Source organism: Salmo salar, chromosome ssa02 (assembly GCF_905237065.1).
Source record: "Salmo salar chromosome ssa02, Ssal_v3.1, whole genome shotgun sequence".
NCBI classification, from domain to species: domain Eukaryota; kingdom Metazoa; phylum Chordata; class Actinopteri; order Salmoniformes; family Salmonidae; genus Salmo; species Salmo salar.
Genome location: NC_059443.1, coordinates 9515164 through 9542517, shown reverse-complemented (window position 1 = coordinate 9542517; position 27354 = coordinate 9515164). Strand labels below are relative to the sequence as shown.

The window sequence follows — 27354 nt, the reverse complement described above, 5'->3', positions numbered from 1 at the left end:
CACTGTCAACGACTGAGGAGACTCCTCTACTCGGCGATGCTGACAAACCCCTGACTCCCAGCCCCATGTCAGACCAACCAGATGCCCTGACACTAACTAGAGAGTATTGACTCTGGTCAAAAATGTGTATGCAACCAATTTTTTTATTTGAACATTTGATGTGAGTTCCTTGGCTGAATAAATAGCTTGTAACAGTCAACAGCTTCCATTTTCTCATCTTTATTTTGTTCTCAATAATGCACGTCTGTGTCAAACATGTCTTAATTATGAAATCAGAGGAGTTCTGAAATCCTGATATGCGAGCGCATTCACCACCACCAAGCATTGTGTAATGTTACCACATGCTACCAGTGTACCTACAGCATACAGTACACTCATATTAGCTAAACAAATGGATATTTAATGTGTTTATACACGGTGCAATGGATAATACAGTTATACCTGTCATATAAAAGTTGATGTAATATTCAGTCATTACAGTTATACAGTTACATTAACAAGAACCATCAATATTTCTTTAAAAGCATATACCTTGTCGAGAGTTGACTAATATTTACTTACAGCATGTAGGCTTCATTCACAGCCTCCTTTGGCAAATTGGTTGCATTTTAAACTTGTAAGTTACAGTACCACTAACATGCAGATATAACATTTAGAACAGTCTTGAAATTACATATTTTCATACATCCACTTTTACATGAGCAACAATATTTTCCTAAGTGTGGGTGAGGTTAAAGGTCGGCCTCCGTTGGCACGGCGACCTATAGCGTGTGGTAAAGAACAGCTTATCCTGAAACGTTCTCTTAAACTACTAAGGGAATACAGGAAGTAATGCAGACTACAACTATAGTGTTCAGTTCTCCACTGAGTGGTGCAGTAGTTCTGCTCCAGTTATTTAAGCAGGCAGGCTGGAGGTATCAAGAGGAGTACTGCTATAAATACGAGACAGAAAGATGTCCAGAGCTTTCTAACTGATGCACCGTAGACTGTCATAAGGTTTCCCACCCTAACTATCGGAATTCACTTCCTACCAAATAGCAGCTAAAAACGCTTCCTGTTCCGCAATGAGGAAATGATTTAAGAACATGTAGTAGTAGCAGTAATAATAACAGTTTGCCAGCCTTCACGTGTCATATCTCCCTGCAGACAGTAGTTCACTGAGGTCCTCCTCTTTACCTGGAGGACTGATGGCATGAGTCATCAACGTGTACAGTAAGCACTTCTGAGTGAGGAGAGGGATAGTGTAACAGTCAGTGTGCAGCACAGACTCGGTGGTCTCATCTGTGTTCTACAGTGGATATGAGGGAGGGTTTCTCTGAAAACCGCAAGCTACATTATGTTAGTGGTTCCTGAGTTAAATCGTGGAAATGTCAATCTAAACTAAAGCAAAGCTGACCTTGACCACAATGTCCAGATTCTGAACGGCCCTCTTCAACTACAGTACAGTGCCATCAAAAGCTAATAGAGCGCACGAGCCTGGCTGTCCAAATGGCACACTATCCCCTATATAGTGCACTAGTTTTAACCAGGGCCCATAGGACTCCAGTCCAAAGAAGTGCACTACATAGGGAATATGGTGTCATTTGGGACAAGACCCCGATATTCAGTTCTACCAGAAGGTGAGGGTTCCCGGTCTATCAGCTTGGCTGCTATTTCCACAGGAGGCCATCTTGGCTTAATGCTACTACTGTACAGTACATAGCTTTACTGTTCTTCTGAAGAGGATCTGACAAAGGCTTTAGATCTGCCTCTTCAGTACAGACTGACCAAGGCATTAGATCTGCCTCTTCAGAACAGACTGACCAAGGCTTAAGATCTGCCTCTTCAGTACAGACTGACCAAGGCTTTAGATCTGCCTCTTCAGTACAGACTGACCAAGGCTTTAGATCTGCCTCTTCAGTACAGACTGACCAAGGGTTAAGATCTGCCTCTTCAGTACAGACTGACCAAGGCTTAAGATCTGCCTCTTCAGTACAGACTGACCAAGGCTTTAGATCTGCCTCTTCAGTACAGACTGACCAAGGCTTAAGATCTGCCTCTTCAGTACAGACTGACCAAGGCTTTAGATCTGCCTCTTCAGTACAGACTGACCAAGGGTTAAGATCTGCCTCTTCAGTACAGACTGACCAAGGGTTAAGATCTGCCACTTCAGTACAGACTGACCAAGGCTTTAGATCTGCCTCTTCAGTACAGACTGACCAAGACTTAAGATCTGCCTCTTCAGTACAGACTGATCAAGGGTTAAGATCTGCCTCTTCAGTACAGACTGACCAAGGCTTTAGATCTTCCTCTTCAGTACAGACTGACCAAGACTTAAGATCTGCCTCTTCAGTACAGACTGACCAAGGGTTAAGATCTGCCTCTTCAGTACAGACTGACCAAGGCTTTAGATCTTCCTCTTCAGTACAGACTGACCAAGACTTAAGATCTGCCTCTTCAGAACAGACTGACCAAGGCTTAAGATCTGCCTCTTCAGTACAGACTGACCAAGGGTTAAGATCTGCCTCTTCAGTACAGACTGACCAAGGGTTAAGATCTGCCTCTTTAGTACAGACTGACCAAGGCTCTCAGAATCCTCCTGAATACTGTATCATTATAACATGCCCCTCCTGTCCTGATTAGTAAAATGATGACATACAATATACTCCCTACGTACAATTGGAGACGTATACCTACTATATATACACAGTACGAAGCTCATGACAACGATAGTAAGTATTGTGATTGGTTAAATGCCTAGGTAGTGACATCTGTAGCCATGGTCTCACAGCAATCTCAGCCTCATGCAAATGTTACAGTACATGACGTCATTGACGTTGCAGTAAAATACACAGCACCCTGCTTCTGATTGTTCAGACCTGGTTCTCTTTAACAGTGCTACGTCGAGGTAAATATGGCTTCCGGCTCCACCCACGAGTCTCTCACTTACTCAGAGCTTTCCCATTGGCTGTCTCTCACTTTCTGGCTGTCTCTCACTTGACCGCCTCTCGTTCAGCGGCTGGTCCTATCAGGTGGGCAGAACCTCTTCAGTCTTGGGTTGAGTTTTATTTAAGACAAAGTGAAATTGTCCAGTGCTAATGGATGAGGGAGCGTTTTACTGGCCCCGGCCCCCCTCCTCGGTAGCTACATGGCTTCAGCAGCGATACAACAGAGTTAGTGGGTGTAGTTTTAGTTATTTTGTCAGGTTTAGTCCAGTTTGTCAACACTTCCTTTTTGAGTCTCTTGTTTGCAGTGTTGTTGTTGATCTTTTTTTTTGCATTACCGTCATCCTGGTTAGTACCAAAGCAAACAAGACAAGAAGGATCCCACTGCTGTGTCCAGGTTGCTCCTCATGTGAAATACTTGCAGTTTGTAGAGTCAATGACACAGTAAGGAGTGCATCTGAGACGACCATAAGACCTGGGAATCAAGGAGAAATAGAACCCTCTGTCAACTAATCATGACAAAAGCAGACAGTTACTGCTTCATAGGGAACACAAAGTTATGAAGTTACATACAGTAAGATTTGGAAAGCAGACAAGAATGGATCAAGCCAGTAAGCCTACTAACCCTGGGAGATATGAGTTGCATGTCTGATAGCCAAAGTCCTTTCCATCACATTCCTCAGCACCGTCGTAGCGATAACCATCTCCACAGTAAGCATGTTTACACTCTGAGGAGGAAGAGATGGAGAGAGAAACAGAAAAGAAAAACAGAGACACACGGAGAGAGACAGACACAGAGAGACAGATAGAGATCAATAGCCATCCAAATCTGACCGGTGCTTCTGTATGTCATCAATAGCATTATCATTTAACAAGTTAATTTATCCAAATCAACTTCCCATGCGGTAATCGAACCGACAACACCAGGCTTCAACAAACGAAACCATCAGCAGAACCAAACCACGACTCTGGTTCATCCACTCTGATAACGTGACTTACTGACGCAGCCGTCGGTGACAATCCTATTCCCGTCGTCACATTCCTCCCCGTTGGGAATCTGAACGATCCCGTCGCCACAGTAACCCTCCTGTTCCGGAGCATTCTCCGTAGACTGGAACGGCGTCAGCTGGAAGAAAGAAGTCTTTTACAGAGATTAGAAACTAAAACTAAGAAAATGAAATAAAACTGTAACTTAAAGATGAACCTTGCCAGGCAATACTGTAAGCACTTAGACATATCCCGTTTAGAAGATAGTGTATCAAGTGAGGTACCTGAATGGGCAGCCATCCGTTGGTGTCTTTGAAGTAAAGCGATCTCTGATCTTTCCGGAAGGCTAGGGCATTGTCCGTATGAAGACGATCTAGTTCTTCTTGATTGTTTACCACAAATATCTGTACGAGAAACAACAAAAGACACATTCTGGGTGAAACACAAAGACTAATTTGGCCTATTAAGTGCCTTACCTGAGGCAAGTTTATGATTCGCAATAAATGTTGATCATGTGTTACTTGTGTTGCGTGCTCACCGCTGGCACTTTGGCGTAGTCGCTCCTGGAACTATGTTCATCAAACTGTGGACTCTTGACACTAATGGAGTTACAGCTGCAAGGTCCAGGAAGACCTGGTAGCCCCCTCTCACCTTTCGTTCCAATCACGTAGAGTCCTGAACAAGAAATAAACATTTAGATCATATATTATCAATGTAGGCATATGTACAAAAAGTGATGTACACATGACACCATCCCTATATCACAGAGTACCACATTCAGAGACAGCCATGAGCGAGGTCACAGGGACTATATGTTATAAATACCTCTGATGAAATGCACTATCCTGGCCCCCTCGTCTATTTATCAAGTTGGTAAAGCAATCAACTTAATTTGCGTAGACACCTGAACAAGACACTGGCTGTCACAGTTTAATTACATGGTGACATAATGTTTGTAAATATGTAAGGAGCTTCTTGGCCCACTATGAATTTGTTTTAAGGACATGATGTCATGGCTTTAGCATCCGTCCCATCCCAGTCCCCCCCGCCACCCCACCCCCCTCATGGTATCTGTTTCACCTCAGGAGGGGGAGAGAGGGGGGGTGATCAGGTTCCTCTGAAGCTAAATATGCTCTCTGGTGTTACCTCCTGCTGTGTTTTAATGTCTGCTTCCTTTAGCTGATGCTGACACGGGAGGTTGCCTGCTTGAAGCTTCTCACACCCATCCCTGAAGCTTCTCACACCCATCCCTGAAGATTCTCACACCCATCCCTGAAGATTCTCACACCCATCCCTGAAGATTCTCACACCCATCCCTGAAGCTTCTCACACACATCCCTGAAGATTCTCACACCCATCCCTGAAGCTTCTCAGACCCATACCTTAAGCTTCTCACACCTATCCCTGAAGCTTCTCACACCCATCCCTGAAGCTTCTCACACCCATCCCTGAAGCTTCTCACACCCATCCCTGAAGCTTCTCACACCTATCCCTGAAGCTTCTCACACCTATCCCTGAAGCTTCACACACTGACAGGGCACGATATTAAATCTCAAAATATACTTTCCAGCGAGATTGTCCATTGGGCCTTTCTTTTAATTACAGGACAAGGTTTAATAATCTAGGTCTGAGAAACTAGCCTTCAGAGTCCAGAAAATGGGCAGAGCCTCCAACAAAGAACATACCAATCACTCTAAATCTGACTCGATGTTCTCCCTAGAATTCATCCAGCTATACACTCAGCCTGCATATACACAGACTGGCAACATATAGCATGTTAGCCTAGCCCCACTCCCTAGCCCTACAGCGTCCTCTAAAGAAGCGAAGCTCAGATGGGAGAGCTGATGGAGGTGGAGTCCTTACCTGAGGCTGGGAGACCTGGGGGACCAGGGTGGCCTGGGGGCCCCTGAGGACCTGCTGGACCTAGAGGGCCGATAATCCCATTGTCACCCTTCCCTCCCTGTTTAATCAGACAAGAAAAACACCACATGTAAAAACACCACATGTAAAAACATCGACAGACAAACATATGGTAAACCTTCAGTGGTCAAAACATGTCACCACATCATAGTGATTTGAAGTTACAGTATGTTGCTCAAAGAGGGCGGCAGGTAGCATAGTGGTTAGAGCGTTGGACTAGTAATCGAAAGGTTTCTAGATCAAATCTCCGAGCTGACAAGGTCAAAATCTGACGTTCTGCCCCTGAACAAGGCAGTTAACCCACTATTTCTAGGCCGTCATTGAAAATAAGAATTTGTTCTTAACTGACCTACCTAGTTAAATAAAGGTAATAAAAAGATAGGCAGAACTTTTTTAATCACAGCTTCTAACAGCATATGATATTATATCATTAAGATCCTAATGGGCAGAGCCTCCAACAAAGAACATACCAATCACTCTAAATCTGACTCGATGTTCTCCCTAGAATTCATCCAGCTATACACTCAGCCTGCATATACACAGACTCGCATTAGTAGCTAGGTTTCCATCCAATTGGCTACGCCTGGTTTCCTGTTTCCGGTCACAACTTGCAGACTTGTTTACGCTGCTGTGCGTTTTTGTTGCCGATCTTACTTTGATACCTGACGGTTTTTTACTTTTTCATTACCGTATATTTTTACTTTTTCCCTCACTCAACTTTTTCACCCCGGAGGTTTTATCTGGACATGGTTCGTCAGGACTTCAAACAGCCGAAGCTAAGTAACATTAACATGATGCCTTCTAATTGCAGTCGTTGTACTTATAATATACAGGAGAACGATCGCCTTACGGCAAGGATAGCTGTGCTGCAAGCCCAGCTTCAGACGCGATCGTTAGGCAAGGGTAATTTCAGTGTAGGAAAGGATGAAACAGCGTCTGTGCCACCAGTAAGTACAGATAGTAACGTTAGTATAAACCCCCTCGCACGGTCCCCGCGGCCGGACATCTTTCTCATGGCTTCTGGAGGGAAACGCTGTAGGAATGCTCAACCGGTGTCGCTTATTCAGCCGACAGAAACTTTCAACCGGTTCTCCCCATTAAGCGAGTCGGAGTCGGAGGCCGAGACTTCTCTGGTCTCTACTCCTCCCGTTGTGGGGTCTGAGACGCCGACGGCTCCCACCATTAGCTCTGACAAATTGAAAACCCTAGTCATTGGCGACTCCATTACCCGCAGTATTAGACTTAAAACTAATCATCCAGCGATCATACACTGTTTACCAGGGGGCAGGGCTACCGACGTTAAGGCTAATCTAAAGACGGTGCTGGCTAAAGCTAAAACTGGCGAGTGTAGAGAGTATAGAGATATTGTTATCCACGTCGGCACCAACGATGTTAGGATGAAACAGTCAGAGGTCACCAAGCGCAACATAGCTTCAGCGTGTAAATCAGCAAGAAAGATGTGTCGGCATCGATTAATTGTCTCTGGCCCCCCTCCCAGTTAGGGGGAGTGATGAGCTCTACAGCAGAGTCTCACAACTCAATCGCTGGTTGAAAACTGTTTTCTGCCCCTCCCAAAAGATAGAATTTGTAGATAATTGGCCCTCTTTCTGGGACTCACCCACAAACAGGACCAAGCCTGGCCTGTTGAGGAGTGACGGACTCCATCCTAGCTGGAGGGGTGCTCTCATCTTATCTACGAACATAGACAGGGCTCTAACTCCTCTAGCTCCACAATGAAATAGGGTGCAGGCCAGGCAGCAGGCTGTTAGCCAGCCTGCCAGCTTAGTGGAGTCTGCCACTAGCACAGTCAGCGTAGTCAGCTCAGCTTTCCCCATTGAGACCGTGTCTGTGCCTCGATCTAGGTTGGGCAAAATTAAAAATGGCGGTGTTCGCTTTAGCAATCTCACTAGTATAAAGACCTCCTCCATTCCTGCCATTATTGAAAGAGATTGTGATACCTCACATCTCAAAATTGGGTTACTTAATGTTAGATCCCTCACTTCCAAGGCAGTTATAGTCAATGAACTAATCACTGATAATAATCTTGATGTGATTGGCCTGACTGAAACATGGCTTAAGCCTGATGAATTTACTGTGTTAAATGAGGCCTCACCCCCTGGTTACATTAGTGACCATACCCCCGTGCATCCGGCAAAGGCGGAGGTGTTGCTAACATTTACGATAGCAAATTTCAATTTACAAAAAAAAAAACAACAATGACGTTTTCGTCTTTTGAGCTTCTAGTCATGAAATCTATGCAGCCTACTCACTCACTTTTTATAGCTAATGTTTATAGGCCTCCTGGGCCATATGCAGGGTTCCTCACTGAGTTCCCTGAATTCCTATCGGATCTTGTAGTCATAGCAGATAATATTCTAATTTTTGGTGACTTTAACATTCACATGGAAAAGTCCACAGACCCACTCCAAAAGGCTTTCGGAGCCATCATCGACTCAGTGGGTTTTGTCCAACCTGTCTCTGGACCTACCCACTGCCACAGTCATACTCTGGACCTAGTTTTGTCCCATGGAATAAATGTTGTGGATCTAAATGTTTTTCCTCATAATCCTGGACTATCGGACCACCATTTTATTACGTTTGCAATTGCAACAAATAATCTGCTCAGACCCCAACCAAGGAGCATTAAAAGTCGTGCTATAAATTCTCAGACAACCCAAAGATTCCTTGATGCCCTTCCAGACTGCCTCTGCCTACCCAAGGACGTCAGAGGACAAAAATCAGTTAACCACCTAACCGAGGAACTCAATTTAACCTTGCGCAATACCCTAGATGCAGTTGCACCCCTAAAAACTAAAAACATCTGTCATAAGAAACTAGCTCCCTGGTATACAGAAAATACACGAGCTCTGAAGCAAGCTTCCAGAAAATTGGAACGGAAATGGCGCCACACCAAACTGGAAGTCTTCCGACTAGCTTGGAAAGACAGTACCGTGCAGTATCGAAGAGCCCTTACAGCTGCTCGATCATCCTATTTTTCCAACTTAATTGAGGAAAATAAGAACAATCCGGAATTTCTTTTTGATACTGTCGCAAAGCTAACTAAAAAGCAGCCTTCGCAAATGGAGGATGGCTTTCACTTCAGCAGTAATAAATTTATGAACTTCTTTGAGGAAAAGATCATGATCATTAGAAAGCAAATTACAGACTCCTCTTTAAATCTGGGTATTCCTCCAAAGCTCCATTGTCCTGAGTCTGCACAACTCTGCCAGGACCTAGGATCAAGGGAGATACTAAAGTGTTTTAGTACTATATCTCTTGACGCAATGATGAAAATAATCATGGCCTCCAAACCCTCAAGCTGCATACTGGACCCTATTCCAACTAAACTACTGAAAGAGCTGCTTCCTGTGCTTGGCCCTCCTATGTTGAACATAATAAACGGCTCTCTATCCACCGGATGTGTACCAAGCTCACTAAAAGTGGCAGTAATAAAGCCTCTCTTGAAAAAGCCGAATCTTGATCCAGAAATTATAAAAAACTATCGGCCTATATCGAATCTTCCATTCCTCTCAAAAATTTTAGAAAAAGCTGTTGCACAGCAACTCACTGCCTTCCTGAAGACAAACAATGTATACGAAACGCTTCAGTCTGGTTTTAGACCCCATCATAGCACTGAGACTGCACTTGTGAAGGTGGTAAATGACCTTTTAATGACGTCAGACCAAGGCTCTGCATCTGTCCTCGTGCTCCTAGATCTTAGTGCCGCTTTTGATACCATCGATCACCACATTCTTTTGGAGAGATTGGAAACCCAAATTGGTCTACATGGACAAGTTCTGGCCTGGTTTAGATCTTATCTGTCGGAAAGATATCAGTTTGTCTCTGTGAATGGTTTGTCCTCTGACAAATCAATTGTAAATTTCGGTGTTCCTCAAGGTTCCGTTTTAGGACCACTATTGTTTTCACTATATATTTTACCTCTTGGGAATGTCATTCGAAAACATAATGTTAAATTTCACTGCTATGCGGACGACACACAGCTGTACATTTCAATGAAACATGGTGAAGCCCCAAAATTGCCCTCGCTAGAAGCCTGTGTTTCAGACATAAAGAAGTGGATGGCTGCAAACTTTCTACTTTTAAACTCGGACAAAACAGAGATGCTTGTTCTAGGTCCCAAGAAACAAAGAGATCTTCTGTTGAATCTGACAATTAATCTGGATGGTTGTACAGTCGTCTCAAATAAAACTGTGAAGGACCTCGGCGTTACTCTGGACCCTGATCTCTCTTTTGAAGAACATATCAAGACTGTTTCAAGGACAGCTTTTTTCCATCTACGTAACATTGCAAAAATCAGAAATTTTCTGTCCAAAAATGACGCAGAAAAGTTCATCCATGCTTTTGTTGCTTCTAGGCTGGACTACTGCAATGCTCTACTTTCCGGCTACCCGGATAAAGCACTAAATAAACTTCAGTTAGTGCTAAATACGGCTGCTAGAATCCTGACTAGAACCAAAAAATTTGATCATATTACTCCAGTGCTAGCCTCCCTACACTGGCTTCCTGTTAAGGCAAGGGCTGATTTCAAGGTTTTACTGCTAACCTACAAAGCATTACATGGGCTTGCTCCTACCTATCTTTCCGATTTGGTCCTGCCGTACATACCTACACGTACGCTACGGTCACAAGACGCAGGCCTCCTAATTGTCCCTAGAATTTCTAAGCAAACGGCTGGAGGTAGGGCTTTCTCCTATAGAGCTCCATTTTTATGGAATGGTCTGCCTACCAATGTGAGAGACGCAGACTCAGTCTCAACCTTTAAGTCTTTACTGAAGACTTATCTCTTCAGTAGGTCCTATGATTAAGTATAGTCTGGCCCAGGAGTGTGAAGGTGAACGGAAAGGCTGGAGCAACGAACCGCCCTTGCTGTCTCTGCCTTGCCGGTTCCCCTCTTTCCACTGGGATTCTCTGCCTCTAACCCTTTTACAGGGGCTGAGTCACTGGCCTACTGGTGTTCTTCCATGCCGTCCATGGGAGGGGTGCGTCACTTGAGTGGGTTGAGTCACTGACGTGGTCTTCCTGTCTGGGTTGGCGCCCCCCCCCTCCCTTGGGTTGTGCCGTGGCGGAGATCGTTGTGGGCTATACTCGGCCTTGTCTTAGGACGGTAAGTTGGTGGTTGGAGACATCCCTCTAGTGGTGTGGGGGCTGTGCTTTGGCAAAGTGGGTGGGGTTATATCCTGCCTGTTTGGCCCTGTCCGGGGTATCATCGGATGGGGCCACAGTGTCTTCTGATCCCTCCTGTCTCAGCCTCCAGTATTTATGCTGCAGTAGTTTATGTGTCGGGGGGCTAGGGTCAGTCTGTTACATCTGGAGTATTTCTCTTGTCTTATCCGGTGTCCTGTGTGTATTTAAATATGCTCTCTCTAATTCTCTCTTTCTCTCTTTCTGTCTTTCTCTCGGAGGACCTGAGCCCTAGGACCATGCCTCAGGACTACCTGGTATGATGACTCCTTGCTGTCCCCAGTCCACCTGGCCGTGCTGCTGCTCCAGTTTCAACTGTTCTGCCTGCGTCTATGGAACCCTGACCTGTTCACCGGACGTGCTTGTTGCACCCTCGACAACTACTATGATTATTATTATTTGACCATGCTGGTCATTTATGAACATTTTAACATTTTAACATTTTGACCATGTTCTGTTATAATATCCACCCTGCACAGCCAGAAGAGGACTGGCCACCCCTCATAGCCTGGTTCCTCTCTAGGTTTCTTCCTAGGTTTTTGGCCTTTCTAGGGAGTTTTTCCTAGGGAGTTTTTCCTAGCCACCGTGCTTCTTTCACATGCTTTGCTTGCTGTTTGGGGTTTTAGGCTGGGTTTCTGTACAGCACTTTGAGAATATCAGCTGATGTACGAAGGGCTATATAAAAATACATTTGATTTGATAATACAGTATATCTCTCACCTGTTTAATACAGTATATCTCTCACCTGTTTAATACAGCATCTCTCTCACCTGTTTAATACAGCATCTCTCTCACCTGTTTAATGCTGTATATCTCTCACCTGTTTAATAATCAAGTATATCTCTCACCTGTTTACTAATCAAGTATTTATTTATTTATTTATTTACCGTTATTTTACCAGGTAAGTTGACTGAGAACACATTCTCATTTACAGCAATGACCTGGGGAATAGTTTCAGGGGAGGGGGGGTGAATGAGCCAATAGTAAGCTTGGGATGATTAGGTGGCCGTGATGGTTTGAGGGCCAGATTGGGAATTTAGCCAGGACACCAGGGTTAACACCCCTACTCTAACAATAAGTGCCATGGGATCTTTAGTGACCACAGAGAGCCAGGACACCTGTTTAACGTCCCACCCGAAAGACAGCACATGTCCCCAATCACTGCCCTGGGATATTATTTTAGACCAGAGGAAAGAGTGACTCCTACTGGCCCTCCAACACCACTTCCAGCAGCATCTGGTCTCCCATCCAGGGACTGACCAGGACCAACCCTGCTTAGCTTCAGAAGCAAGCCAGCAGTAGGATGCAGTATATCTCTCACCTGTTTACTAATCAAGTATATCTCTCACCTGTTTACTAATAAAGTATATCTCTCACCTGTTTAATAATAAGATATCTCTCTCACCTGTTTGCCCCTCTTCCCTGGTCTGCCCGTCGGTCCTCTATTGCCTGAGATTCCAGGTTCTCCCTTTGGACCCATTTCACCCTGAGGACATAAACCACAGCACTCCATCAACAACAACATATGCCGGTACGTCATATAAATAACTGTGGTCACATTTAGAATTGTGTTCTTGAGTTATTATGGAGGGCCAGTTGATTCTGTTTTTATCCTGTTGTTCAATGAACCTCCACTACATGTCACCCTACATTGACCTCCTCCTCCTGCTCCTCCTCCTCCTCCTCCTCCTCCCCTCCCTCCAGATCAACCCCAGCAGCTGATAAACATCAGATAATGTCTAGATCAAGAGATTACAAGATGTATGTCTCACTTTCTGTCCAAGCATTCCAGGAAAGCCCATTGTGCCCTTGTCTCCCTTCATCCCGCTCTCACTGCGGTCACCACGGGAACCCTGATGAGACAGACAGGAGACAAAACAACTGTAAACAAAACATCCATAAACAGGAGACCTGATCAGGCAGATACACTGAAAACACACACATGTTGCTGAACCAACCCAGAGGAACTAAAATATGGTTTGTAATGTAATAGAATAAAAGAAAGCAGTCAAAAACATTTGAAGTAATCACCCACCTTTTCTCCTTTGTATCCAGGTAAACCCTAAGAAGGAAGATCAGAGGTCTGAAGTATAGAAATTATGAATAACATTATGGTTGAAATCAGACAATTTTCTCGGTGAAAGATGAAGGTTCACAGACCTTAGGTCCAAGAGGTCCTCTTGCTCCAGGTATTCCCATCAATCCACCATCTCCCTTCTCCCCCTGCCACACGCACGCACGCACGCACGCACGCACGCACGCACGCACGCACGCACGCACGCACGCACGCACGCACACACACACACACACACACACACACACACACACACACACACACACACACACACACACACACACACACACACACACACACACACACACACACACATTCTTCATCTACCTTGACAAATAATATCATACAGACGTGGTATCTTAATTTGATCACTCTGTTGTCGCAGAGAATTTTCCTGCACCGTAGGAAATTCAAATGAGCCTCATGATTTACATAAATTCACTGAAAACACACAGTTCTCTTTCTTGATCTCACTCCTAATATATAGCCTGCTGTGGCCTATCAAAACTACAGTCCTTTCTCATTAGAAATTATCCCTTTTTTAAATAATCAAATCCTCCTGCTGCAAGATTATTTTACTCTTGCCACGAAACTGGTCAAATTAAGATCTAACACCTGTAGGTACAGGAACACACATGCCATCTTATCTTATTGCATAATTTGTGTTCTATCATTTTTTACACCATACTATGGTACGGTATAATATCATATTGACATATGGGCACCATGAAATAGGACTTACTCACCTTGGGCCCATTTGGTCCTGGCCACCCGGCTGGTCCCTGGCGCCCCGGGAGACCTGGAGGCCCAGTCCGACCCTGATGGGCCACAACATAATTTCTTTAGCACAGGGTTCCCAAATAGTTTTTGTGTGGGGGACCCCTTTTGTGATAGCAAATTCATCAGGGACCCCCTCATAATATCAGAACACAAGTCCTACTTCAGAGTGGACAATAAATAGCATACAAGCAATTTTACTATGACTTCAAGTCTTGGGCCCTGGGAAATACATCTTTAAAGGCCCCCCTCTTAGCGTCAGAGAAGAAAAGCTCATTACTTGTAATTCTACACATTTTGCCTTTGGGCATAGAGGCCATTTTGCCATTTTAAAGCTAATTTCTTGCAATTCTAGTACCAGTGTAAATTTCGTCAACAATAACTATCACAGAAAATACTTGACAACTTATTTTTTCTGACTAAAGCTATGATAATGAGACGCCCTGGGGGAAAAAACGATAACTGTAACAGAACAGCCTCAATTCGTCGGGGCATGGAGTCTACAAGGTGTCGAAAGCATTCCACAGGGATGCTGGCCCATGTTGACTCCAATGCTTCCCACAGTTGTGGCAAGTTGCTGGATGTCCTTTGGGGTGGTTGACCATTCTTGATACACACAGGAAACTGAGCATGAAAAACCCAGCAGCGTTGCAGTTCTTGACACAAACTGGTGCGCCTGGCACCTACTACCATACCCCGTTCAAAGGCACTTAAATATTTTGTCTTGCCCATTCACCCTCTGAATGGCACACATACACAATCCATGTCCCAATTGTCTCAAGGCTTAAAAATCCTTCTTTAACCTGTTTCCTCCCCTTCATCTACACTGACTGAAGTGGATTTAACAAATTACATCAATACGGGATCATAACTTTCACCTGGATTCACCTGGTCAGTCTATGTTATGGAAAGAACACTCTCTTCAAACAATAGCATGGTATTCTTTCACTGTAATAGCTACTGTAAATTGGACAGTGCAGTTAGATTAACAACAATTTAAGCTTTCTGCCAATATCAGATATGTATATGTCCTGCGAAATTTTCTTGTTACTTACAACCTCATGCTAATCGCATTAGCCTACGTTAGCTCAACCTTCCCGAGGGGGACCCACCAATCCTGTAGAGGTTATGGAAAGAGCATAATGTTTTTCCGTAATGTTTTGTCCACTCAGTGTAAATCCTTATTATATTGTTTGAGTGTCGTTTCTATATAGCCTACACTTTCTCATTCTGAACTTCTGACAAGTGGAATGGCTTGGTGAAAATGACCACATGAGCAGCTGCCTCTCACCGATGTGACAGCTCGAACAGAGTTACACCTCTGACACCGCCAAAACATCAGCTATGCAGGTGTTGGCTATCGCCTGTTAACACTTGATCTGATTAAATCTAGGTCTAAGACTAAAACTAAAATAGGTGACCAAATTAGTTCTACCCATTTTGCCAAGGAGACTGGCAAAATGTTGCAGTTTTAGGCATAAATTACAGTGCCATTATGTTCAAAACAACATTTTGGGGAATACAAGAAGAATTTAGATAAAGAAATGTATAATTGATGGAGAACTGTGGATACCTATGTACAGATGAACCTCCCAGTCCCAGGCTGTGCGTCTGAGGTTTAACAGAAATTGTGGTTGAATAATACATTGTATTGTATTGCACCCTCTAGTCTAAAAACTTTTCACAGATCCCTTCTGCAAAATGTGTTTAATCGGTTGTTGCTAGCAATATTAATTTAAAAACATTTGATTAATGAATGTATTATTATTGTTGTTAAAAAAATAAGAATCATGCCGCAGACTCCCTGCAGAAGCTCCACTTTGGGAATCCCTAATTTAGCAGACTTTTACAGTTATCACACAGTACCACAGGAGGTTGGTGGCACCTCAATTGGGGAGGACGGACTCATGGTAATGGTTGGAGCGGACATTGTGGAATGGTATCAAATACATCAAACACATGGTTTCCATGGTTTCTATGGTCCTCCCCTCAGCAGCCTCATGTGTACGGTACATAGGGTATGTCTGGGAATAGCTGAGCCATATCAGAACCGTTAGAACACTACTTCAACCAGACCAGAAGTTCTGAACTGACTAGAAAACACAGGGCATGAAGACTGCCATATATACAAAATTACCAGCTGACCTAGCATCATTTAAAAAACAAAAGCATTATTGAATGAATCAGCAGCTATCCATGTAAGCTGTGTAGTGTACAGTATAATATTTCCATGTGTAATATCATAGAAGTAACATACAGCAGGAGTTACAAACAGGATTGTTCTGAATAGTTACAGAGAATTCCATAAGCCGGTCGGGATGTTGACATGACAACCTGTGTTCTGTTTTTACCCTGGTCCATCATGTGGAGAGAGAGGACTTTAACAAGGTCTGTCACTCTGTCCTCTTTAATTAAATGATAGGCCGTATATATAGAACAGGACGGCCCTCTGCTTGTGGGAAATAAAATGATTTATGGTCTGGCTCGAGCACAAAGCCAAATTGCACTGCAATGCTGCTGCTGTACACAGCCAGCCCTGCAGCTCAGACAGAGCAGGGCAGTGACTGAGGACACGTCCCAAATGGAACCCTATTCTCTATATAGTGCACTACTTTTGACCATGGGCCCTGGTCAAAAGTATTGAACTATAAAGGGAATAGGGTGCCATTTGGGACGCAGTGTGAAGCTCTCCCAACGGAACTGTTTTAATACATAACTGCAGACACCAATTGATTAGGACCACACTACTCTTCTGACAGGTCTCACTCCTCTCCTGTCCCTCCGACAATGATCTATTTTCTATGCAATACATCTCTATGTGAAGGTGCTGTAACGCTGCATCCTCCTGAACAGGAAGGGTGAAGGGTGAAGCTGGATAGGTTTCAGGAGCTAACAGGGTGACCATAAGTTCCCCATCTGTTAGAGGAGACATGGGACGGGATGGGAGGTTCATCCACTCTCCTCTCCAACTCAGCAGAATGATTCTATCCATCTTCTATCTCAGCGGCTCTCTCTGTTATCCTAGCTGTCCTGGCATCGTGTCCAGGTTGTGCTGCTTGTCTTTCTCTCTCTCTCTGTTTCCTAGCTGTCCTGGCATCGTGTCCAGGTTGTGCTGCTTGTCTTTCTTTCTCTGTGTCCTAGCTGTCCTGGCATCGTGTCCAGGTTGTGCTGCTTGTCTTTCTCTCTCTCTCTGTTTCCTAGCTGTCCTGGCATCGTGTCCAGGTTGTGCTGCTTGTCTTTCTCTCTCTGTATCCTAGCTGTCCTGGCATCGTGTCCAGGTTGTGCTGCTTGTCTTTCTCTCTCTGTGTCCTAGCTGTCCTGGCATCGTGTCCAGGTTGTGCTGCTTGTCTTTCTCTCTCTGTGTCCTAGCTGTCCTGGCATCGTGTCCAGGTTGTGCTGCTTGTCTTTCTCTCTCTGTTTCCTAGCTGTCCTGGCATCGTGTCCAGGTTGTGCTGCTTGTCTTTCTCTCTCTGTATCCTAGCTGTCCTGGCATCGTGTCCAGGTTGCGCTGCTCGTCTTTCTCTCTCTGTTTCCTAGCTGTCCTGGCATCGTGTCAAGGTTGTGCTGCTTGTCTTTCTCTCTCTGTGTCCTAGCTGTCCTGGCATCGTGTCCAGGTTGTGCTGCTCGTCTTTCTCTCTCTGTTTTCTAGCTGTCCTGGCATCGTGTCAAGGTTGTGCTGCTTGTCTTTCTCTCTCTGTGTCCTAGCTGTCCTGGCATCGTGTCAAGGTTGTGCTGCTCGTCTTTCTCTCTCTGTGTCCTAGCTGTCCTGGCATCGTGTCAAGGTTGTGCTGCTTGTCTTTCTCTGAATTTCATAATGCTCATAAGCAGGCAGCGGGGAAGGCGGGCGGACAGGCGGGCGGCGGGGACGTGAGTTACAGCCCACCAGACAGACTGAGGAGGGACTGGATCCCATTTTTCAGCAAATCCACTTAGCAGAGCTAATAGAATGATCAATGGGTGCTCTCACCTTTTGTCCAGGTCGTCCCAGTTCTCCCTGGCAACAAGATCGTTGGATGGAGGTGGAGAGAGAGAGAGAGAGAGAGAGAGAGAGAGAGAGAGAGAGAGAGAGAGAGAGAGAGAGAGAGAGAGAGAGAGAAGAGAAGAAAAAAAAAAAAAAAAGAAGAGAGAGAGAGAGAGAGAGAGAGAGAGAGGAGAGAGAGGAAAGACAAAGAGAGACAAAGAGAGAGATATAACTGCTGCTTTTTCATACAAGGCCTTTCCGCTTCGTATAATGGCAGTTTTCAATCATTCAACTGTTTATAAAAAACTGTTCATAAATGACACTTACCTTTTCACCTTTTGGTCCCTTCAGACCTGGTAGCCCAGCTGGACCCTGTAGAAGGTCAACAATAATCAGATATCTAACCAATCAGAACATGGGCTTTTTCTGTCTTTATGCCATCGACTGATTATTTACAATCCCAGTAATATTCTAAATATTATTTCCCTTCACAATGTCATTTCAATGAGCAGGTACAGGATCCATACTGACACCAAATGTGTTTGTTGTTAGCTTCCTTTGCAGTCAGCTAACTCCGGTGCCATACTGTATAGGCTAAATTGTGTATGAATACGGATGTGAAAGACCAATCTGAAGAGTCTACCAATCATGTTCTCCTCTCCTTGACAGGTTGCCATCTAGGCAAGTGGCCATTTATAGGACTCTGGAATTACTATAGGATTGTCTGCATTACAACACCACCACCCTCCACACAGCAACACCACCACCCTCCAAACAGCAACACCACCACTCACCACACAGCAACACCACCACCCTCCCACCCTCCACACAGCAACACCACCACAACACCACCACCCTCCACACAGCAACACCACCACTCACCACACAGCAACACCACCACCCACCCTCCACACAGCAACACCACCACAACACCACCACCCTCCACACAGCAACACCACCACCCACCACAACACCACCACCCACCACACAGCAACACCACCACAACACCCCCACCCTCCACACAGCAACACCAACACAACACCACCACCCTCCACACAGCAACACCACCACCCACCACAACACCACCACCCACCAACACCACCACAACACCACCACCCTCCACACAGCAACACCACCACAACACCACCACCCTCCACACAGCAACACCACCACCCTCCGCACAGCAACACCACCACCCACCCACCCTCCACACAGCAACACCACCACCCACTCACCCTCCACACAGCAACACCACCACCCTCCACACAGTAACACCACCACCCTCCACACAGCAACACCACCACCCTCCACATGGCAACACCACCACCCTCCACACGGCAACACCACCACCCACCCACCCTCCACACGGCAACACCACCACCCACCCACCCTCCACACAGCAACACCACCACCCACCCACCCTCCACACAGCAACACCACCACCCTCCACATGGCAACACCACCACCCTCCACACGGCAACACCACCACCCACCCACCCTCCACACGGCAACACCACCACCCTCCGCACAGCAACACCACCACCCACCCACCCTCTGCACAGCAACACCACCACCCTCCCACCCTCCACACAGCAACACCACCACCCTCCACACAGCAACACCAACAACCACCCTCCACACAGCAACACCACCACCCTCCACAAGGCAAACACCACCCACCCACCCTCCGCACAGCAACACCACCACCCACCACACAACCACCACCCTCCACACAGCAACACCACCACCCTCCACACAGTAACACCACCACCCTCCGCACAGCAACACCACCACCCACCCACCATCCACACAGCAACACCACCACCCTCCACACAGCAACACCACCACCCTCCACACAGCAACACCACCACCCTCCACACAGCAACACCACCACCCTCCACACAGCAATACCACCACCCACCACACTAACCACCACCCTCCACACAGCAACACCACCACCCTCCACACAGCAACACCACCACCACCCTCCGCACAGCAACACCACCACCACCCAATCCACACAGCAATACCACCACCCTCCACACAGTAACACCACCACCCTCCACACAGCAACACCACCACCACCCTCCCACCCTCCACACAGCAACACCACCACCCTCCACACAGCAACACCACCACCCTCCACACAGCAAAACCACCACCACCCTCCACACAGCAATACAGGAATTGACGATACAGGAATTGACGATACAGGAATTGACTCCCTCCACTCAATATATCTTTCCAAGCAGACTGGGCTGTTTGGTTTGTTTCTAAGAATGGTGTGTGGAGGGACGGAGAGTAGTGGCAGCCAGTGGAAAAAGGCTATTTGTGTCGTGTCTAAATGTGGAGCATTAATGGGCTGCTGTGTTGCAGAGCTCCATGTAATCCCCGTCCCTGTCCCTGTCCCCAGCTCTAGAGGTACAAGAGGAAGGGAGAAGGATCTCACACGGGTCTCAGATGGTAAAGAGTTGCTAGAGGCCTATAGAGGACTTAGCCAACCCCCCCAACACCTGTATACCACCATTACTGACAAGTAAGGAAGCTCAGGCAACTAACTGGGATCTCCACCTGATAAAACCTGATTAAATACTCTACCAAATATTTGCATTATAACTGTATTATAACTGTATTGGCCATTATCTGGCTTAAAAAATATATATATTGAATTGATGAAGCCAGTGGGATGACAACGTTAACAGAAGACAGTTGGGGGTGGATAAGTTTACCTACCTGAGGACCGGGGGGTCCGTTGGGGCCAGGGGGGCCTGGGACACAGCTGGGACCTTTCAGCTCCGTCCCTGTATCTGGATCTTCTCTGTGATTACCCCCCTTACTGGACTCCTCATTCTAAACCAATCAGACAAAAACACTCTTCCATTCAGTCATCAGCTCTAAGAGGACCCTCTAACAGACAGAGTTGTATCTCTAACAGGACCCTCTAACAGACAGAGTTGTATCTCTAACAGGACCCTCTAACAGACAGAGTTGTATCTCTAACAGGACCCTCTAACAGACAGAGTTGTATCTCTAACAGGACCCTCTAACAGACAGAGTTGTATTTCTAACAGGACCCTCTAACAGACAGAGTTGTATCTCTAACAGGACCCTCTAACAGACAGAGTTGTATTTCTAACAGGACCCTCTAACAGACAGAGTTGTATCTCTAACAGGACCCTCTAACAGACAGAGTTGTATCTCTAACAGGACCCTCTAACAGACAGAGTTGTATCTCTAACAGGACCCTCTAACAGACAGAGTTGTATCTCTAACAGGACCCTCTAACAGACAGAGTTGTATCTCTAACAGGACCCTCTAACAGACAGAGTTGTATCTCTAACAGGACCCTCTAACAGACAGAGTTGTATCTCTAACAGGACCCTCTAACAGACAGAGTTGTATCTCTAACAGGACCCTCTAACAGACAGAGTTGTATCTCTAACAGGACCCTCTAACAGACAGAGTTGTATCTCTAACAGGACCCTCTAACAGACAGAGTTGTATCTCTAACAGGACCCTCTAACAGACAGAGTTGTATCTCTAACAGGACCCTCTAACAGACAGAGTTGTATCTCTAACAGGACCCTCTAACAGACAGAGTTGTATCTCTAACAGGACCCTCTAACAGACAGAGTTGTATCTCTAACAGGACCCTCTAACAGACAGAGTTGTATCTCTAACAGGACCCTCTAACAGACAGAGTTGTATCTCTAACAGGACCCTCTAACAGACAGAGTTGTATCTCTAACAGGACCCTCTAACAGACAGAGTTGTATCTCTAACAGGACCCTCTAACAGACAGAGTTGTATCTCTAACAGGACCCTCTAACAGACAGAGTTGTATCTCTAACAGGACCCTCTAACAGACAGAGTTGTATCTCTAACAGGACCCTCTAACAGACAGAGTTGTATCTCTAACAGGACCCTCTAACAGACAGAGTTGTATCTCTAACAGGACCCTCTAACAGACAGAGTTGTATCTCTAACAGGACCCTCTAACAGACAGAGTTGTATCTCTAACAGGACCCTCTAACAGACAGAGTTGTATCTCTAACAGGACCCTCTAACAGACAGAGTTGTATCTCTAACAGGACCCTCTAACAGACAGAGTTGTATCTCTAACAGGACCCTCTAACAGACAGAGTTGTATCTCTAACAGGACCCTCTAAGGTCGTATCCCCTCATCAACCCTGATCTGCAGTCAGCACTCGTGGGAGACCAGTTAATCCATTGCTTCCTGCACACACCTACTCTATCATCATACCTACTCTATCATCAGAAATCCCTACTGCTCTTAGTCAGTGGCGGAGGAGGGCAAGAGGGAGGCTAAGTCAGAAATGACACGCTGTTCCCTATACTTTATAGTCCACTAATTTTGACCACAGCCCTATCAAATGTAGTACGCTAAATAGGGAATAGGGTGCCATTTGGAACGTAGCCAGGGAGTGAGGTTTGGACAGCACCCAAGGACAAATCAACAATCATACACTTGTCACACGGGCAAGTCACATGACTTTGGACTCACATGACCACTGCGGTGCCACAGTGAGGGAGGAGGGGGGAACAGGGGGGGCGGGGGTGGACTCAGTAAACAGCAGGGGTTGAATGTCCTCTGCTGGTCCAGGGCAGGTTGTTGTTGGAGAGCTGAGGAAAGTAGTGGACAGTACGGTAAGTCAGTCACATGGGAAATAAACACACACCGACCCTGCAGAGGATGTCCTTGTAATAGACATATTTCATTTGTTTGTCATGTTGACATCAGTGGGAAATTAAATGAATAGAGTCAGTGTCAAAACTAGTTGAAGGGGCTTAAAGAAAACTCAATGTTGGCTTATTTCTAACTGCATCAGAGTGGATGGTAAGGTGTGTATAACAATCTGTATGTTACTGCATCCTGCAGAGGCAGAGACCAGACAACACCTCACTAACAAGCCATAAAGGAAAAGCTCCTGCATAGGGGCATTGGCAAAGAAGTGGTGTTGCAGCTTCCAAGTTAAAATCCACTCAATCAGCAGATCCTCCCCTTCACAACAAACATCAGCTGAACTGAAAGTGATCTGTAAATGTATCCAAATGTACAGCTGTGGCCAAATGTTTTGAGAATGACACAAATATTAATTTTCACAAAGTCTGCTGCCTCAGTTTGTATAATGGCAATTTGCATATACTCCAGAATGTTATGAAGAGTGATCAGATGAATTGCAATTAATTGCAAAGTCCCTCTTTGCCATGCAAATGACCTGAATCCCCCAAAAACATTTCCACTGCATTTCAGCCTTGCCACAAAAGGACCAGCTGACATCACGTCAGTGATGCTCTCGTTAACACAGGTGTGAGTGTTGACGAGGACAAGGCTGGAGATCACTCTGTCATGCTGATTGAGTTCGAATAACAGACTGGAAGCTTCAAAAGGAGGGTGGTGCTTGGAATCATTGCTCTTCCTCTGTCAATCATGGTTACCTGCAAGGAAACACGTGCCGTCATCATTGCTTTGCACAAAACGGGCTTCACAGGCAAGGATATTGCTGCCAGTAAGATTGCACCTAAATCAACCATTTATTGGATCATCAAGAACTTCAAGGAGAGCGGTTCAATTGTTGTGAAGAAGGCTTCAGGGAGCCCAAGAAAGTCCAGCAAGCACCAGGACCGTCTCCTAAAGTTGATTCAGCTGCGGGATCGGGGCACCACCAGTACAGAGCTTGCTCAGGAATGGCAGCAGGCAGGTGTGAGTGCATCTGCACGCACAGTGAGGCAAAGATTTTTGGAGGATGGCCTGGTGTCAAGAAGTGCAGCAGAGAAGCCACTTCTTTCCAGGAAAAACATCAGGGACAGACTGATATTCTGCATAAGGTACAGGGATTGGACTGCTGAGGACTGGTGTAAATAACCCTAACCCTAACCCTAACCCTAACCCATTTTCTCTGATGAATCCCCTTTCCGATTGTTTGGGGCATCCAGAAAAAAGCTTGTGCGGAGAAGATAAGGTGAGCGCTACCATCAGTCCTGTGTCATGCCAACAGTAAAGCATCCCGAGACCATTCATGTGTGGGGTTGCTTCTCAGCCAAGGGAGTGCGCTCACTCACAAATTTGCCTAAGAACACAGCCATGAATAAAGAATGGTACCAACACATCCTCTGAGAACAACTTCTCCCAACCATCCAGGAACAGTTTGGTGACGAACAATGCCTTTCTAGCATGATGGGGCACCTTGCCATAAGGCAAAAGTGAGAACTAAGTGGCTCGGGGAACAAAACATGGATATTTTGGGTCCATGGCCAGGAAACTCCCCAGACCTTAATCCCATTGAGAACTTGTGGTCAATCCTCAAGAGGCGGGTGGACAAACAAACAACCCAGAAATTCTGACAAACTCCAAGCATTGATTATACAAGAATGGGCTGCCATCAGTCAGGATGTGGCCCTGAAGTTAATTGACAGCATGCCAGGGCGGATTGCAGAGGTCTTGAAAAAGAAGGGTCAACACTGCAAATATTGATTCTTTGCATCAACTTCATGTAATTGTCAATAAACGCCTTTGACACTTATGAAATGTTTGTAATTATACTTCAGTATTCCATAGTAACATCTGACAAAAATATCTAAAGACACTGAAGCAGCAAACTTTGTGGAAATTAATATTTGTGTTATTCTCAAAACTTTTGGCCACGACTGTACAGTCTGGTAGGTTATTGACAATACTAGAAGCTAGAACTGGTATCTACATAGATATACAAAAACAAGTAAAATAGCTCTACAAATCTAACACATAATAACTAGAATCCAATAAGAACAGCAGAATATTCAGACTGGGAGCTGTAACATGATACGTGTAGTCATCCACACTGGAGAGAGCTGCTCCTGGCTCTGGCTGAATACACATATGAAGCACCATATGCCCGCCTCCCTGTCAGGAACTGTCCACAGACGCTATTTATAGAGACATTTCCATTCTGACAGCATTTCATATTCCAGAAATTAAGGGGAAATACACAGGAACACACGCAGTTCTTCAAAGTGCAAAGACAATCAGGATAAGACATGACATGGGGTTTACCCAGGGTCGGACTGCAGCTTGTCAAAACTGTGCATGACATATTCCTGCACGCACACAAACACACATATAAACACACACACACACACATATAAACACACACACATATATAAACACACACACACATATAAACACACACACACACACACATATAAACACACACACACACATATATAAACACACACACATATAAACACACACACATGCATGAGTATGCGCATGTACACACACACACACGGCTGGCTCTCTTACCTGCTGGGAATGAGAGAATATTGTCCAGGAAAGAGGACTGAGACAAGACATAACAAAACAATAGTGGAAGATAGAGTCCAAATGTGATAAGGATCATGCTGCTGTCAATACAATGCCCTGTCTGTCTCTAACTTGGGTTTACTGAGGAGCCACAGCAAAACGACTCCACTCTCACTCTCTCTAACTCTCTCTTGCCTACTGCCCTCTTCCTCAACACCCAGCTCTCTCTCTCAGTATCCCTGCGTCTTTAGGAGGGGGGGTGCCTGCCAACCATTGCCCATTAAATCTATCTCCTGCATCAGTGTGCGCTAAATTTACAGGAGGCAACGTGTCAGCTGACCTTTGTGACAATATTAGAATCTTACTACTGCAAGGGATGCCTTTCTTAATCGTTTCCCCTCTCCTCTCATAAGGATACAAGATGACAAAATATACTACATGGCTGGAATGTCATTGGAAAGACAAAGACCATACTATGTGGTCACTTCACAACTGTAGAAAAATAAACAGAACACAATTTCCCAAGGTATATGATATTGTACATGTTGCACAAGACAAGGAAAAATAAACACGGTTCTGTCATGAATGCATGCAAATCGCAATGCACCTGTGGCGAGTTGTCACCGTAAAAAAATATAATCGAAAACATTTGTTAGATTATACGATTATTATCAGAAAAATAAGGTTTAGATATTAAAAGCGCACCACATTGATACGCAGTGAATAGGACTCCACTTGTGTCACACAGCATTCACTACATCGGTCTCTGAGGATATATCGATTAGACCACATCAATTTATCAGCCTCTGCCGCAACATTAATGGCCAGGCATTTATAAAGAGGCACTTGGATCGTGGGCTGGCAGGGGAGCAATATAGACGCCAGTATCCATTTAAATAAATTTATGTAAAAGTTTATAATTATATTTGACAATGTCTCCCAATTAGAGCAATCAATTATTTGCAGGTGTAGATGATTGCCATGACTTGAATTTTACGTTCAGTTTTATCACCCCAAATTTCACACACAAATGAATTACTCTCACAAATGGACATTTCCTCTTCCCATGCCTGCTCGGTGTAATTTATTTCCTCTGTTATAACTAAACTATCTACACTCTTTGAAGAAGAGGTAGATAAGTGTATAATTAACTAGATAATTAGCCCAGTAATGAACTAACGGAGCCTGTCGTTACTCCTTGTAGTCCACCTTACATGTTCTGTTTAAAGGTGATGTGGCTCTGGAAGCCAAAACAGCACAGTCAAACAGGGAAATGGTTCCAATCGTTTTTCCACCATTCATTTTTCCCCATAGGAGATTTTAGAAACACTTAAAGGGCTGTGTTTCGTGAATTTTTTTGTGCATATTTGTGCATTCTCAGCAACCAATGGTGCATCTGTTCATAATGGAAGTCACAGGAGGGAAAAGAGCCTGTCTAAAGTACTGTACACTACATCAAGTACAGTCAAAGTCACTATAACGGAGTGAAAAGTGTGCCTCCGTCACCAGGAAATGTGCTCCTTCAGAAGACCACCATTTGTACAACAGTGCACCCTTTGTAATTGGAAGTACTAAGCAGAAACCCCATTGAGAAGATGCCTTCATCCAATGACTTCTGTGTAATGGAGAGTCATAATCAAGGGCTAGGAAGAGGGAAACCCAAGTCTTCGGTTGGGATTTCACAGGGTTGTAATGGAAACTGAAATGCCCTTGGTAAAAATACCATCCAAAGGACCAAAACGTACCCATTCATGATTTCATCAACTTTAATACATATGTAAAAATGCCATCTTATGTACATTGGTATAAAATGTGTTCTATCTGAAATTGTGAGATACAATAGCATAGCAAAAACATTAGCATTAACACTAGAAATGATTCACAACAAGAAATCAGCCTATTGCACATCGGTCAGATATTTCTGCTTTGTCCAAATGGCTCAGTGCATCTATAACAAGACTGAATTAATGTCCAGAATTAAAAACGAGGCCAGAGTTAGACTGCCTCTATGATAATCACTGTTGTATTATTCTTAACCCACACCATCAGTTAGACCATCAGTCACAGAGAGGAAAGTCAGCTAATAGAAGACAATAACAATCTATCCATCATCATGATTGTGAATACATTTTGAATCAAGGCCTTGCTATATATTCCACTTCAGTTGGCACCTCAGTCGAACCCTATACATTAAAACATGGACATT

At 45.0% G+C, this 27354-nt stretch overlaps 1 protein-coding gene across 2 annotated transcripts; it reads right to left on the bottom strand.

Moving 5' to 3' along the window:
* Positions 1–203: 203 nt before the first annotated feature.
* On the bottom strand, positions 204–25374 carry LOC106597212 (acetylcholinesterase collagenic tail peptide). 2 transcript variants are annotated; one of them, XM_045697211.1, is made up of 16 exons: positions 25149–25374; positions 22371–22489; positions 20579–20695; positions 18173–18217; positions 17852–17878; positions 13854–13925; positions 13194–13256; positions 13069–13095; positions 12806–12886; positions 12439–12519; positions 5775–5871; positions 4450–4586; positions 4196–4315; positions 3924–4065; positions 3550–3652; positions 204–3399 (listed from the first exon to the last, which is right to left on the bottom strand). In XM_045697211.1, exons 1-16 carry the CDS (start codon positions 25243–25245, stop codon positions 3330–3332), a joined length of 1398 nt encoding a protein of 465 aa, XP_045553167.1. In that variant the 5' UTR covers positions 25246–25374; the 3' UTR covers positions 204–3329. The 2 variants fall into 2 exon arrangements, with proteins under 2 accessions (XP_045553167.1, XP_045553169.1); XM_045697213.1 differs by having other exon boundaries at positions 3924–4050.
* Positions 25375–27354: the final 1980 nt, after the last annotated feature.